Consider the following 16,189-nt stretch of genomic DNA (forward strand, 5'->3'; position numbering starts at 1 on the left):
TACATATGTACTGCATCTTCTTTATCCATACCTCTGTCAGTGGACATTTAGGTTGCTTCCATGTCCTGGTTATTGTAAATAGTGCTGCTATGTCATTGATTTTAAATGTATCTTTGGGGACTTCCCTGGTGGTGCAGTGGTTAAGAACCCACCTGCCAATGCAGGGGACACAGGTTCTATCCCTAGTCCAGGAAGATCCCACATACCGCGGAGCAACTAAGCCCATATGCCACAACTACTGAGCCTACACCCTAGAGCCCACGAGCCACAACTACTGAGCCTGTGCACCACAACTACTGAGCCCACGTGCTGTAACTACTGAAGCCCGCGTGCCTAGAGCCTGTGCTCCGCAACAAGAGAAGCCACCGCAATGAGAAGTCCACGCACCACAACAAAGAGCAGCCCCCGCTCACCGCAACTAGAGAAAGCCCACATGCAGCAACAAAGACCCAACGCAGCCAAAAATAAAAATAACATCAATCATATTAAAAATAAAGAACGAAAGAATATATCTTCAATTAAACAACAACTGCATTACAAATTAATGTTTAACTGCCAGGGGAGTTTACTACGATTTGTATGTTTCCCCAACCCTCAAAGGTTTAACGATCTAGAGGCACAGTGGAATTTCAGTACGTTATAACACAAATACAGACGTACAGTGCCCTTATCTTGCCACAGGCAGAATGTGTCTCCAGATTCAGAAACGTTCAGATTTTAGGACGGCACAATGTTGCGTATGCTTTGTATTATGCAACACCCTCAGGCAGGGCCTGGGATATCACCCTGTAATCAAACATACTCATAACTTGCAGCAAAATGGATGAACAGTCACTCTAAAGGGAATGAATAAGAGTTCGGGTCAGGTTTTGCTACAAAGCTCAAGTCAGGTCTTGCTGCCAAATAAGTAATAAAATAACTTGAGGTTTTCCAGAGTACGGGGTATTTCAGAATTGCAGACAAGAGACGGTGGATCTATCATCATACCTTAATTCCTATGCTAAGTTTGGATTTTTCATATGAAAACGGTACCCTTAGCAAGCATTTTATTCCAAAGTACTGGAAAAGAGAATGCAGGCAAGGAAATAATTACAAGACCCCACTGGTAATACCCAATTGAGCTACTTAAGAAGGGTATAAAAACCTCCTTGCAGCCAGGTATCAAGGTGCTGAGGCAACCAGAATGCAAGAAAACACTCGTTTTGAGAACAGTCCCATTTCCCAAGATGGTGGGTAGAAAAACTGAGAAGACCATCCTAAGCTAAGGATGCCAATGCCAGTGTCAAGAGCCAGAGGGAAGCCCCACAGCCCAAAGACCCAAAACAGGAAGCCCCCTGCAGATGGAAGCCTGTCCTAGCAGAGGAACGGCAGGTATTCCCAATCTACAAGGTATTCCAGAAAAGTTATATCCAAGCAGAAGTCCACAGCAGTCAAATCCACAATTAAGAAAAAGAAAGAGACGGTTCTCACCACTGTGACAAGGCCAATTGGTATGGATAAAAAGGGTGACACTGAAGAGTTTAAACTTCTCAAAATGCCCAAATATCACCCTCCCAGAGATATGCTTTGGAAACTGTTGAGCAGTGGGGGAAAAAACCCAACTATAATCAACATGAAAACAAGTACGAGTGTTGCTCCTAGGGCCCCGCTGACCATCCTCACTGGCCACCCCAGAGACAAGCAGAGGGCGGTATCCCTGCAGGAACTGAGCAGGAGCTTGCCGCTTGGGACTGGACCACTAGCCCTCATTCATCTGAGTTCCTTTACGCAGGACACTCAGAATCTGCCATCACCTCTACCAAAACTGACCATGATGGTGTGAAAGTCCCAAAGCATCTCAACAGTGCTACTTTTATGAAGAAGAAGCTGCATGAGATTGGACATCAAAAAGGTTGAGCTTTTCGACTCAGAGGAAGAGTACGATAAGATTTCAGAGCAGAGCAATCTGTGGAGTCTCAACTTCTGCCAAAAATCAGAGCCCTTCCTAGCTCCAGGATGGCCTGTGTGCTGTGTGGCCTCAAAAACTAACATTATGCTCACACGCTGGTGTGCTGTATCATTTGCAGGGCTCCAGTTAAAATGTCCAAAACAACAACAACAAACAAACAGCGAGCCTGCTGTGTCAAGGTAACTGCTTTTCTGAAGGCTAACGAATAAATCTGTTAATATGCCCAAACACAGGGCACTCTGCAAGACACAGAGAGCACAAGACAAATATCATGTATGCAACAAATGTCCTAGAACACCAGTGAGCCTAGAAACACACCAAGGTCATTAGCAAAGGAAAGGGTTCCAAGCCCCATGTGTCAAGGAAGAAAAGCTTCCAAGACAATATTCAAGGAAAGGAAGTTTCAGGACACAGAGACCACAGGTGTGCTGTTGATTCTGAAGGAGCACTTGGTCAGCGCAAGGCCGGTCTCCCAGTGCATCTGTGTGAGAATGTCCTTGCTCAGAAGGCTGGGTAGCGCTAGGGACCAAGGCAAATAAACTGTTTATTCCAGGTCAGAAATAAAGGTGTAAAGTCCCCCCAAAATGCCCAGTGGAGGTTCAAGACAAATAGGAATCCATCTCTCTCTTACCCTTTTCTCTGACGTGAACTTTACAAAAGTTTATCTCCATTCAATGTAATAGGATAGTCTTGTTTTAAGGGCTGAATCAAGAACAAAAATTGTTTTTAGGATACCTTTTTAATTTTAGGAATCTAAACCCCCAAGAACCTAAACAAGGCCCCAAAATGAATTTTAGCATTCTGTAAGCTATGCTACAGGCACATCAGGAAAAACCATGGCATTGCTCGAAAGAATGAAGCAGATCTGCATGTAGTGACATGGAAAGATGTCAGGGACAAATCGTTCAACGCAAAAAGCAAGCTGAAGAGCAAAGTAGACAGTAATATACCATTTTTGTAAAACAAACTATATACATGTGTTACACGCATAGACATAGAAATATTTTTCTGCAAGGCATGGTTAAGGGTCAGAAAGAACATACATAACCATTAACGTTTGTTTCCTTGGGGAAAGGGATTAGAAAGAAAGGTAGAGCATGTTCCCTTCTATTTCATACATTTCTGCAGCATTTGCATTTTCTTATAATAACTATGCATTATCTCAATTTTTTTAATTTAAAGCAAGATTCTGTTAAAGGAAACAGCAGACTATTTCCAAATAAATGACTTCCCCTTATTGCTCTGTAAGCCACAGCTACAATATCCAGCAATAAATGAAGCTCTTTCTAAATGGGTTAGTTCTTCATATTTAAGACAAGAAGAACAGGAAGATACCTGAAAGTCAGGAAAGCATGAGAAAGAATGAGAGGTGTTGTGGGCCACGTGGGCAAGAACCACATTGAATTCCACAGCTGTACTATCTGATTATTGCAACACCAGACTAATTCTAGAGAGATGGAAAGACTCACCAGATAAAGATTTTTTTTGTCCTGAAAGGCATACTGTAACCGGGGGATCCAAGGGCTTGTGCTCTGAGATAATATGTTCTGTTCTTCCTCAAAATATGAAACCTAGGGGGAAAAGAAACTGTTTAGACAATTATAAAGAACTAAGTGTGATGGGGAAAATGCCCTTTGCTTAAACTGATAATTCTAGTTTTGTTTTGTTTTAAAAAAGCCATCACTTAGCCCAACATTCCACAAATCTCACCCTTCTGCCTACTTTGCTCACCATTTTTGCCAGATGCATATGTATCCAATTATTTACTTAACGTCTTTCTTTAAAGTCAACTCACTACTTTAAAATCTAAATCTCTTTCTCTTTACCTTCCCTTCCTGAGCAATTCAGTCCTAAAGCCATGAGATGGAGAAAAACCACCAGGTAAGCATCCATGACAGGTGGCAAGGAGAGCCATGGTGGCCCAGAACAGGGTGACTGGTCCAAGCAAGGTGAGGAAGGTCATCACGTGTAGGGATGGCCTAGAGCAGGGCATCTGAACCTACCAAGGGGAGGCGGAAGCAGCAAACACAGTAGATTGGATGGACACAGGTGCATAAAATAAGTGAAAAATATTAAGGGTGATATCAGAGAAGAGAGTTACAAACATGGAAAGTGTGAAAATTACAATGAACCTTGTGAAGCTGGACTGGACTTGGAAGTGTCGATGTGAACACATGGTTTTCAACATATAGAGATAGATACAGAAATAAACAGAGATGTAAATGTGTGTGTGTCTGTGTGTGTGAAGGTAGGTATACTGCATACATGTACATGTATTCCCTGGCTTTGTCCACTGAAAGGCGTCTGGGAGCAATGACATCCCAATAGCAATCAGAACACCTAGTGCCCAGATAGTGGCCTCTAAATACCATTTTCCACTTAAAAACAAAAACATGAAATTGAGCTATTTGTAATGAGATGGATAGACCTAGAGTCTGTCATACAGAGTGAAGTAAGTCAGAAAGAAAAAGACAAATACCGTATGCTAACACATATATATGGAATTTAAGGGGAAAAAAATGTCATGAAGAACCTAGGGGTAAGATAGGAATAAAGACGCAGACCTACTGGAGAACGGACTTGAGGGTATGGGGAGGGGGAGGGGTGAGTTTTGACAGGGCGAGAGAGAGTCATGGACATATACACACTAACAAACGTAGTAAGGTAGATAGCTGGGGGGAAGCAGCCGCAAGGCACAGGGATATTAGCTCGGTGCTTTGTGACAGCCTGGAAGGGTGGGATGGGGAGAGTGGGAGGGAGGGAGACGCAAGAGGGAAGACATATGGGAACATATGTATATGTATAGCTGATTCACTTTGTTATAAAGCAGAAACTAACACACCATTGTAAAGCAATTATACCCCAATAAAGATGTTTAAAAAAAAAAAAAAAACAAAAACAAAACAAAACAAAACAAAAAGAGGTCCTTGGAGAAATGACTGATTGCAGGTCTGGGGCAGGTAAAGTAAAAGTGTAAGAGCCTGAACATCTTGCTGTATCAGAAAGCAACACAGAACTCAAAGATGGGGAATATGTCAAAAGGACACAAAAGCCAACCTGAAGAGATTCTTTTTTTTTTAATTTAATTTTATTTATTTATTATACAGCAGGTTCTTATTAGTTATCTATTTTATACATATTCGTGTACACATGCCAATCCCAGTCTCCCAATGCATCCCACCCCACGCCCACTTTCCCCCTGTGGTGTCCATACATTTGTTCTCTACATCTGTGTCTCTATTTCTGCCTTGCTAACCGGTTCATCTGTACCATTTTTCTAGATTCCACATATATGTGCTAATATACGATATTTGTTTTTCTCTTTCTGACTTACTTCACTCTGTATGACAGTCTCTAGGTCCATCCAAGTCTCTACAAATGACCCAATTTTGTTCCTTTTTATGGCTGAGTAATACTCCATTGTATATATGTACCACATATTCTTTATCCATTAGTCTGTCGATAGGCATTTAGGTTGCTTCCATGACCTGGCTATTGTAAATAGTGCTGCAATGAACATTGGGGTGCATGTGTCTTTTTGAATTACGGTTTTCTCTGGGTATACACCCAGAAGTGGGATTGCTGGATCATATGGTAATTCTATTTTTAGTTTTTTAAGGAACCTCCATACTGTTCTCCATGGTGGCTGTCTAAATTTACATTCCCACCAACAGTGCAAGAGGGTTCCCTTTTCTCTCATTGGCCAACCTGGGGACAATTTGAGTATAAAAATATATTATGACAGGAATGGATTGTAACTCACTGACAGGAAAATGCAAGTCCATACAGATATAAATAAATTCATGGATTGAAAGTTTTATGAGAAATAGGTATTTCCATAGTTTGAAAGTATCTCCTTCCAAAATATACGTATGTAATTACAAAGGGGAAAGGAGTTAACTCCACAGTGGAGAAGTGCGGCAGATACCAAAGTGACATCCTCAGGAATGTGACAAACTGAAATTGAGACTCACCTGTTGGGCTGCAATGAGAGGAACAGAGCATTCTGTCTGTGATAATCCTGCCTGAACCTGAATCTCAGCATGAGCAACATCAGACAAATCTACATTTTACAAAATAACTGGCCTACAATCTTCAGAGTCGCCAAGGTCATGAGAGTCCGGGAGAAATGAAGGGACTGTTCCAGACCGAAAAGACTAGAGGGACAGGACAACTAAATGCCACGTGGGATCCTGAAGTGAATCCTTTTGTTCTAAAAGACCATGGAACAAACTGGTGAACCCTGAGTGGGGCCTGAGGATTAGATGGTGGTAATTTTATCATGGTTGATTTCCTGATTTTGATGGTTGTGTTGTCATTCACGGGAAAACGTCCTTATTATAGGAAATGTACTCTGAAGTACCTGGAGATAATGGGGCATCGGGCTGGTGAGTGATTTTCAAATGGTTCAGGAAAAGGAAGTTGTTGATACTATATGTGATAGTTTTGTGTGTCAACTTGGCTAGGCTCTAGCACCCAGTCATTCAAGCCAACACTAATCTAGGTGTTGCCGTGAGGCTGTTGTGTAGGCGGTGGTTAATTTAGTAAAGGAGGTTATCCTTGATGATTTGGGTATGCCTCATCCAATCAGTTGAAAGGTCTTAAGAACAAAACTGAGGCTTCCCTGAGAAAGAAGAAATTCTGCCTCAAGACTGCATCACCAGCTTCTGCCCGAGAGCTTCCAGCCTCTTGACCTGCCCTACAGATTTCAGCCTTCCTAGCGCCCACAGTCAGGTAAGTCATACACATATGCGTATGTATGTATAGTCAATGTGTACATGTATGTATAGTCAATGTGTATAGATAGCATGTATCATATATATATACTATAGAACCTTGACTGACACACTATACTTGTGACTTTTCTGTAAATTTGTGACTGTTTCCAAGTAATTTAATTTTAAATACACCTTCTTCCATTTCGTTCTAAGAGTAACATCTGTGAAAGTGCCAGGTTTGGATACGCCAGTTAATATTAAACTATTAAATGTTTTAAAATAGTTCTGCCCGTGTGTGTACTGCCCAAAATCATCATGCACACCACCAGTTTAACCTCTAACACATCTGGGAAACACCAACCTAACCCCCGAAATCTACCGTGTGGGATTTGCTGATCCTTCTGTTTTCCTGGCACATAAAAAGTGTTCAGTGAAGGCTGGCTGAACAGAAGGGTCTACACCTTCACTTGCTTATCATTGACGCCTCGTCTGACCCCTGAAGCTTCTATTAAAACAAATGGTCTCTGAGGACCTCTTCCAGTTTTCACGGAGCTCTGGGCGGGGTTGCTGGCTTCTCCTAGGTGACAGGTCTTGTTCACAGGATGCTACCTCTTCTCACCTCCTCTCTGGCACTTCCTTCCCCCAACTCCCTGTGCTGACTTCTCTTCTCACACCCTTCAATTCCAAAGCCTCACCATGGCTCAGGTAAGGAATGGGTGGGTGGGGTTAATTAGCTCCCAGGTGTGTGCGATTTTTAAATCTCCCAGCCCTCGCCTCGCAAGGGGTCATCTCAAGTCATTCACCTGGAGGAACGCACACCTATGTGAGTGTCTCTATCACTTGCCTGCAGTATCGTAGACGCTGAATTTGCTTCCTTTGATATGCACCATTTCCCACCTGAAATATAAGCAGCACAAGCCTACATCTAAGGCCTCTTCCAAGGACCTAGGAACACACCAGACACGACTGGTGCTCAGCAGGTGTGGCCTGATGACAGGTGGTTGTTAGGTGCTGCGTGGCTGAGTGGGCATCTTCCACGCCTCTCTTCCGAATGATTTGCCATGTCCTGTCATTTGTCCTTTCTGTGAAGTTGCCCACATTTCATTCCTGAACGCACACCACAGCTTTCCTGGATGCTGACAAGCAGCTTCCTGCCCTCTGCTGAGTCTCTGACTGGAGACCACACAAAGTCACTTAGGTACTCAGACCCAGATCCCAGCCGCCTTCCTCCAAAAACCTACGTGATTCCCAAACATCTCACAAATTAAACTGTGACTCCGAAAAGCAGTTCTTGGGGAGGGTGAGTTACTATTTAATGGGTAGAGTTTCTATCTGGGATGATGAAAAAGTTCTGCAGAAGGACAGCGGTGATGGTGGCACACTGTGAATGTACTTAATGCCACTAAACTGTACACTTAAAAATGGCTAAAATGGTAAATTTTATGTTGCATGTATTTTATCACAGTAACCAAAAAAGGGTTCTTGAGGTTTCCCACCAATCACCCCCTCCCAACTCCAATGCCCTTATTTCTCCCCATCTCCCAGTCTATTCGTTCTAAACCACTTAAACAACAAAAACAAACAAACACATCTGCGTAGCGTTCTAATACTCACACCTCCAGAACGGCACACACACCACACTTCTACCTGGTACATTCTCGTCACTTCTCTCTGTCCGGAGCCCATGCTCCCTCTCAGCACTGTGAACCTTCCCTAACTGTCTCTGGCTCACCCACACCTCTCCTCATTCTATCGTTCATGAATTTGCTAACTGCTCCCTCTTCTGTGATGCTTTAGCTCCTAAGTGCCTGCTTTACGGATCTGTGCTTTACCTCCACTTTCCAAGGTTGTTCTAAAACCCTGAAATTAACAGCCATGGAGCTTCGATTCCTTTTGCAGGCTTCCCACGGAGCTGGGTCCATTATCAGACACATGATGTGCACCTGAACATGGGTAACTAATAAATTGCTCTCTGAACACCAAGGCTGATGGCCACCTCTCTAGAAACGAGGCAAATGAATCAATACTGTCTGGAGGCAGTAGCCTTGTTTAAAAGAGAGAAAAACACCACAACAGGAAAGATAACTTCTCACCTGCTCTCCACCCAGCAACTCCCTAGCCACAGAACAATTTAATTTCTTCAGAGGCCTGTTTTAAAATCAAATACACATGCCCACAACACAAATATATAAGATGCGTACGAAAGCAAAGGCTATCTGACTCACCCCATAACATGCACATCTCTGAATCCCCAAGGGATGGTCATGAAAGATCATCTCCAATTCATTAGTGAAAAGGCCAAGTTGGGGGCTTCCTTGGTGGCGCAGTGGTTGAGAATCTGCCTGCCAATGCAGGGGACACGGGTTCGAGCCCTGGTCTGGGAAGATCCCACATGCCGCGGAGCAAATGGGCCCGTGAGCCACAACTACTGAGCCTGCGCGTCTGGAGCCTATGCTCCGCAACGAGAGGCCACGATAGTGAGAGGCCCGCGCACCGCAATGAAGAGTGGCCCCTGCTCGCCGCAACTAGAGAAAGCCCTCGCACAGAAACGAAGACCCAACACAGCCAAAAATAAATAAATAAATAAATTTAAAAAAAAAAAAAAAAAAAGAATCCTTCCTTTAAAAAAAAAAAAAAAAGGCCAAGTTGGTTCTGAATAATATGCAACTATAAAAGCAACTCAGGGGAGCTTGTCAGTCTTCAAAATTAGTCAATGTCAGTTCAAGAGTGTTCAGACCTTCCTGGCTGTGCCACCGTAATTAACTAGAGAGGCAAAGGAAAACTGGCTCCATCCCAGATGCCAATTCAGCAGATTCTCATCTCTGCAATGAACATGCTGGTACAGAAAGGGGGAAAATGCTGTGATGTTAAACGCTCCTACCTGCTCCTGGGCCAACAAAACCTTCTTCTTCATGACTTTCATGGCATAGATGTCCCCGGTCGCTTTCTCTCTGACCACCTGCACTTCGGCAAAGTTACCGCAACCTACCACACTTCTCCCTTCAAAGTCCTTTGCTGAAGGCTGGAGCTCCTGCAACTCAGCTACGATGTCAGAATCTGCAAAAGACGGAAGAGTGACTCCTGATGCATAACGTGCTTCAAATATGCGCATCTTTATGAAAGCGAAAAGAAAGGAAGAAGAAAGTGTTGCGATGTCTTCCCTAGCTGTCAGAAGACACTTAGTCACTTTCTCGTCGTCGTGAATAATTATAAAATCAGCATAAAAGTGTTTTCCTATGCTAAGTTAAAATTAAGGGCTCCAGAAATTCCAAAGCACAGTTTCCATGGCAGCTATGATTTGAATCCTGTAGACGTAGAAAATAGGGGAAGGAGAACGGAAAGCATGCTTTTCTTCCTCCTCTCTGGAGGCTGCAGGGCAGTGTGTGATCAAAAGTTCTTACCAGCATTTAGATCAGTTTATAATGGGATGTAAGCAATGTGATCCCCATGTCAGTCGACTTTGGAGTTGACTTCCAGATCATTCCATTCTGACTACACGTGTCCTGCTCAGTTTTATCCCACTAGCCCAAGTCTTATCTCCCTTGGATCGTGTCAGTAAATACCTTCCTGGCCTTAATATGCAGCAGCGCTACCAAAGGGGGAAAAAAGCCTGACCCCAAGGAACCAAATAGAGCCCTGACCTTGGTCCTGCAGAGCTGACGTATCACACACCTGGATGGGTTTGCAACTATCTTTTTTCTTGGCATATAGACTATTCCTTCTCAGAGTGCAATCTCTCAGCTGGTGTCTTCATCTGCCCTGACTGCTTTAATAAAACACCACAGACCCATGGGCAAAGCGGCTTAAACAACAGGCATGTATTTCTCAAAGTCCTGGTGGCTGGGAAGGCCAGCAGACTGAGATCCTGGAGAGAACCCGCTTCCTGACTGATGGACGGCCATCTTCTCCCTGTGTCCTCATGTGGCAGAAAGAAAAGGAGCCCTCGTCCCTCTTCTTCCAGGGACACTAATTCCATCATGGGGGACCACCTTTATGAATTCATCTAAACCTAATTATCTCCCAAAGCCTTCACATGTTGGGGGATAGAGCCTTAACATATGAATTTGGGGGATTGGAGGAGGGGGCGGAACAGTGAGAGATTCTCAGTGTTTAAAGTGTGGACTAAACGGGTGGCAGATTTGGAATCTAACATATATTTATTTAACAGCACTAAGTTGGGGCATCGCTGGATTTGCAACAACTCTAATGGTCTAAAGAATAGAGTGGAACTTAATTATTAGAGAAATGCAAGTCAAAACTACAATAAGGTATCACCTCACACCAGTCACAACTGCCATCATTAAAAAGTCTACAAATAATAACTGTTAGAGATGGTGTGGACAAAAGGGAACCCTCTTGCACTGTTGGTGGGAATGTAAATTGGTGCAGCCGCGATGGAGAACAGTATGGAGGTTCCTCAGAAAAACTAAAAATAGAACTACCATATGACCCAGCAATCCCACTCCTGGGCATATACCCAGACAAAATAATTCAAAAGGATACATGCACCCTTATGTTCATAGCAGCACTATTTACAATATCCGAGACACGGAAGCAACCTAAATGTCCATAACAGATGAATGGATAAAGAAGATGTGGTTTATATATATACAATGGAATACTACTCAGCCATAAGAAAGAATGAACTAATAAGAACCTGCGGTATAGCACAGGGAACTCTACTCAATACTGTGTAATGGCCTATATGGGAAAAGAATCTAAAAAAAAAAAAGTATATATATATATATGTGTGTGTATGTATAACTGATCCACTTTGCTGTGTACCTGAAACAACACTGTAAATCAACTATACTCCAATAAAAAATTTTTTAAAAAGAAGAATGAAATAATACCATTTGCAGCAACATAGATGGACCTAGAGATTATCATATTAAGTAAGTCAGAAAGAGAAAGACAGATACCATATGATATCACTTATATGTGGAATCTAAAATACGATACAAATGAACATATCTACAAAACAGAAACAGACTCAAAGACATAGAGAACAGACCTGTGGCTGCCAAGGGGGAGGAGGGGTGGGAGGGATGGATTGGGAGTTTAGGATTAGCAGATGCAAACTATTATATACAGGATGGATAAACAACAAGGTCCTACTGTATAGCCCAGGGAACTATATTCAATATCCTGTGATAAATCATAATAGAAAAGAATATGAAAAAGAATATATATATATGTATAACTGAATCAGTTTGCTGTACAGCAGAAATTAACAACATTGTAAATCAACTATACTTCAATAAAATATTAAAAAAAAAAAGAATAGAGCGGAACAGTTATGACTGACCAAATCCTTCAATCCTGCCTGATATAGGGAAACTGCCTCATATAGAGGGTTACACTCCTAAGCAAGACAAGAGAAACATGTAATCAAAATTACCCTGGAGAATCCCTCAGACAGGTGCCATGGTGAAGACCAAGGAACTCTTGAAATCTCACGGGTACCCTGGAGTGATCCTCATTTCTGTGGGTGGGCACCAGATAAAGCTGGGAGCCACACTCTAGAGTTACAATCACTCAGAGAGTTGTTCACACAGCGAAAGGGACAGAATCCAACGAAGGGAAAAGCCACTTCATAACCACAGTCACTTGTCAACATATTAATGAATTAGCCGATGCAATTTTAATTGTTGTTACCCACTCCCTTTCTTTGTTGCGTGGGTAGAGTTGAATTAACTTAGCTCAAAGGCTCATACGATGAACATCACTGCAGTAACCACATCTGTTACTTCAACAGTCATCCTAAAAACACCTTCTTTTGGCCCCTTGAGTAATCAGGCAAGAGGGGTGGTGGATCCGCATGAATTCACCGTGACCGTTGCAAAACAAAAAAATAAAGAAAGAGCACTTTCAGGGAGAATTCCATGCAGAAGCAAAACTGAAAGCTGCACGATATTTTCCTTTTGCCCTGACATCACTGTGCCAAGCCCAGCCTTTCTGCCCTGCCCGCTTCCAAGTTTCTTTCAGATCTAGTACTTGAGTTTTGAATTATTAATTCCCCAAATATGCTGGCTTGAACCTGATTTCATCACTGCTCGCATACAAGGCCAGGCTCTCCTGATTCTGTTAGGCCTTGGGCCCCCGTGTTGCTTACAGCATTGTCCAACTTAATAACTCTGGGTCTGTCACTGGCAACCACCAGGCACCTCAATCACCCAGGGAGACAAAACTGCTTGCAGGCAACACCATCACGATGCTCTCAGAATTCTGAGACACCATTCCACATCGCAATGCTGTTATCCAAAGGCTTTTGGATTTTTTTTTTTCCAGTTTAAAAAATCTTGTTACAAGTTGGACTTAAATTATATATCAATTACGGATTGCTCACTGGACAATTAAAGAACATATCAGAAGTCAGTTTTCGGGCTTCCCTGGTGGCGCAGTGGTTGAGAATCTGCCTGCTAATGCAGGGGACACGGGTTCGAGCCCTGGTCTGGGAAGATCCCACATACCGCGGAACAACTAGGCCCGTGAGCCACAAGTACTGAGCCTGCGTGTCTGGAGCCTGTGCTCCGCAACAAGAGAGGCCGCGATAGTGAGAGGCCCGCGCACCGCGATGAAGAGTGGTCCCCGCTTGCCGCAACTAGAGAAAGCCCTCGCACAGAAACGAAGATCCAACACAGCACAAATAAATAAATAAATTAATAAACTCCTACCTCCAACATCAAAAAAAAAAAAAGAAGTCAGTTTTCACCAGTGGACTTTCACCTGCATTGGTTTCCATCTAAATGTCCAGAAGGTCATCTCTGCTTTTGTCACTCTCCACTGTCAGCTGCTGGGTCCCCCACTTCTTAACCTCAGAACCACAGGAAGCTGTGTCCGTCATGGGGTTCATTTTGCACACGACAGATTTCATTGTGGTCCGCCCTCCAAATGTGTAAGTTGACCAAAGACACCAAGTGGCTTACTGGTTTTGGTGCCGAGGGTAGGTGCCATTGCCCAAACTTCCTCTGGGGCTTCCTGGCCTCGGCCGTGTCCTGCCAACTCCTCCCCTGTCCAACAGGGTCAGGCTTGTGGACTATTAAGGTGAACAGGTGAGATGCTAAACTCATGTCTATGACTGTGGAAAAAATAACCCTTCACAACTTCTCTCCCTACCAGCAACTTCTGTGACTTCAAAACCACAGCGACCCTTCATCCCTGTCCACTCTGAGCCCAGTGCAGACCGAACACTGAGGGGAGGTAAAGACCCAAAGCATGGAATGAAAATGCAGTCAAAGAAGGACCTTGTCAGATATATATTTGGACCCAGGAGGCAAAAGCCACCACAGATGAGTGTACTGCTTCCTTTTTAGAAACTCAGTATTGCGACACTTCAATCTCTAGGAATTCATCCTTCACAGAAATGCTCCAAAGACATACATATCAAGATATTTATGATAAGCGCTGTTTGTTACAGGAAAAAAATCAGAAACAACCTAGAGGTCTGTTAGTAGGAAAGGGGAAACAGCCTAAGAGTCCACCCACATAAAAGAATATTAGGCACATGTTTAAAAGAATTCAGTAGCTCGACCTCCACTAGAGTCTATGTTCTTCAAGAACAAGGATTTTTTCTGTCTTGATCACTACTGTAAACCCAGCACCCAAAACAGAAGCTGACACATAGCGAGTGCTCCGTAAATACCTGTCGAGTAAATATTTTGCTTGGTGAGCAAACCTAGTGGCAAAAGCATTATAAACATATGAGCCATTTTGCATAAAATTAAAACACAGTAATGTTAGAACATGCAATGGAAAAGGGTTCATTGCTCAAGCTAGTGGATTGGTATGTGCGGGCTCACGACACTCGTCTCTTCACCTTTAGGTATGTTTGAACATTTCATAATAAATATTTTATAAGGACAAATGAAAAACTGCAGTACTACGCACCAAATCGTTAACAGTGGTTATCTTAGGAAAGATTTTGAGGGATCTTCTCCCACTCTGACCTTTTATATTTAACTTTGTATTTTTAAAATATTTTTATTGAAATATAGTTAATTTACAATGTTGTGTTAGTTTCAGGTGTACAGCAAAGTGACTAGCTATACATATATAAATATTTTTTAGATTCTTTTCCATTATACGTTATTACAAGATATTGAATATAGTTCCCTGTGCTATACAGTAGGTCCTTGTTAGTTACCTATTTTATATATAGCAGTGTGTATATGTTAATCTCAAACTCCTAATTTATCCCTCCCCTCTCCTTTGGTAACCATAGATTTGTTTTCTATGTCTGTAAGTCTATTTCTGCTTTGTAAATAAGTTCATTTGTATCATTTTTTTTAGATTCCACATATACGTGATATCATATGATATTTGTCTTTCTCTGTCATACTTCACTTAGTATGATAATCTCTAGGTCCATCCACATTGCTGCAAATAATTACTTTGTATCATGTTTGCAATCAGGGGGAAAAAAAACTTCTTAAAGTTACATTTTGCCCAAAGTACTAAGGTTGTGAACATACGCTTGCCTGCAGCGAACCTAGTTAAAAGAGGGTAGAATTTCAGCTACTGTCAGATCACCAAGAAGAGCCCAACTTTAACCATTATCAACACTTTGTCTGCATGTTTTAATATCACGCTTGATATTTTTTACACAAAATATGTGATATACTACTTAAGATTTTGCTACTATTCTGTTCATCAGCAATAGTCAGTCAACCAATATTTATTAAAACCTTCTGTGAGCCAGACACTGTTTTAGGCACTGGGGCTAGAATAACAATTAAGAAACAAAAAGCCTTTCCCTGGTTCCCAGATGCCAGCTCCCTGCCCTCTCTTGGCCCAAGCTAGGGGCACTGCTTCAGGGCTGTATTATTCTGTCTCACTTCCTCCAACAGTCCCTGAAGAAAATCTCCATCTCTATTGCAAGACTCGAGAAACTTATGCAGTAAGAGCTGTTGGACCCTTCTTCCCATGGAGAAATGAAGCTTACATTCCAAAACAGAAAATCAAAGGGGAGAAAAAAAAGCATACTAATGCAATCACCCTTTTCCAGTCACAGTCTCTCAACCATACTCTCCAGGAAGCCTCTTTAAAAATATGAAACATCTCCCTGGAAGAGGATTCTACTAGAAAAATCTATGTTTCACTAAGTCTAGTCCCCTGATTACTGAATGAGTCTAGAAGATCCACTGCTTTAAAGGAACCGGAGGGCAATCTCAGGACTAAAGAAGGTGCATGTTGATAGCTCAGTAAATTAGTCTGTCACATAATTCCCCTTCCCCTTCCCCTCCCACTCCCTATTTGAGAATTTAAATATTCCACAAAATAAGGTGGGAGCTTATTCAAACAAACACAGAATCATGAACAAATACGCCAAGTACATTTTCAAGTTAAAGGTACACAATATATTAAACATTGAGGTTTATGGTTATCATTATTGGGTAACATTTATTGTTTCTACGTGCCAGGCAACATGATAAGCCTGGACTGTGCACTAACTCATTCAATCCCTATTGATGAGATAATGTGTTTTCCCCTATTTTGCAGATGAGGGCACTGAGAACAGACA

The 16,189-nt window shown here is 42.4% G+C and overlaps 1 protein-coding gene across 8 annotated transcripts in view; it reads right to left on the reverse strand.

Annotated features, from left to right (window-relative positions):
• Nucleotides 1-16,189, reverse strand: part of CIT (citron rho-interacting serine/threonine kinase) — a 173,994-nt gene that overhangs the window by 149,419 nt on the left and 8,386 nt on the right. For all 8 annotated transcript variants that reach the window (XM_032654115.1, XM_032654114.1, XM_032654113.1 and 5 more), the window contains exons 4-5: nt 9,548-9,723; nt 3,418-3,519 (exon numbers count right to left, since the gene is read on the reverse strand). In XM_032654115.1, the coding sequence (XP_032510006.1) occupies nt 3,418-3,519; nt 9,548-9,723 (278 nt within the window). The remainder of the gene's footprint in view (nt 1-3,417; nt 3,520-9,547; nt 9,724-16,189) is intronic.

The sequence above is a fragment of the Phocoena sinus genome, chromosome 14 (genome assembly GCF_008692025.1).
Source record: "Phocoena sinus isolate mPhoSin1 chromosome 14, mPhoSin1.pri, whole genome shotgun sequence".
NCBI lineage: Eukaryota > Metazoa > Chordata > Mammalia > Artiodactyla > Phocoenidae > Phocoena > Phocoena sinus.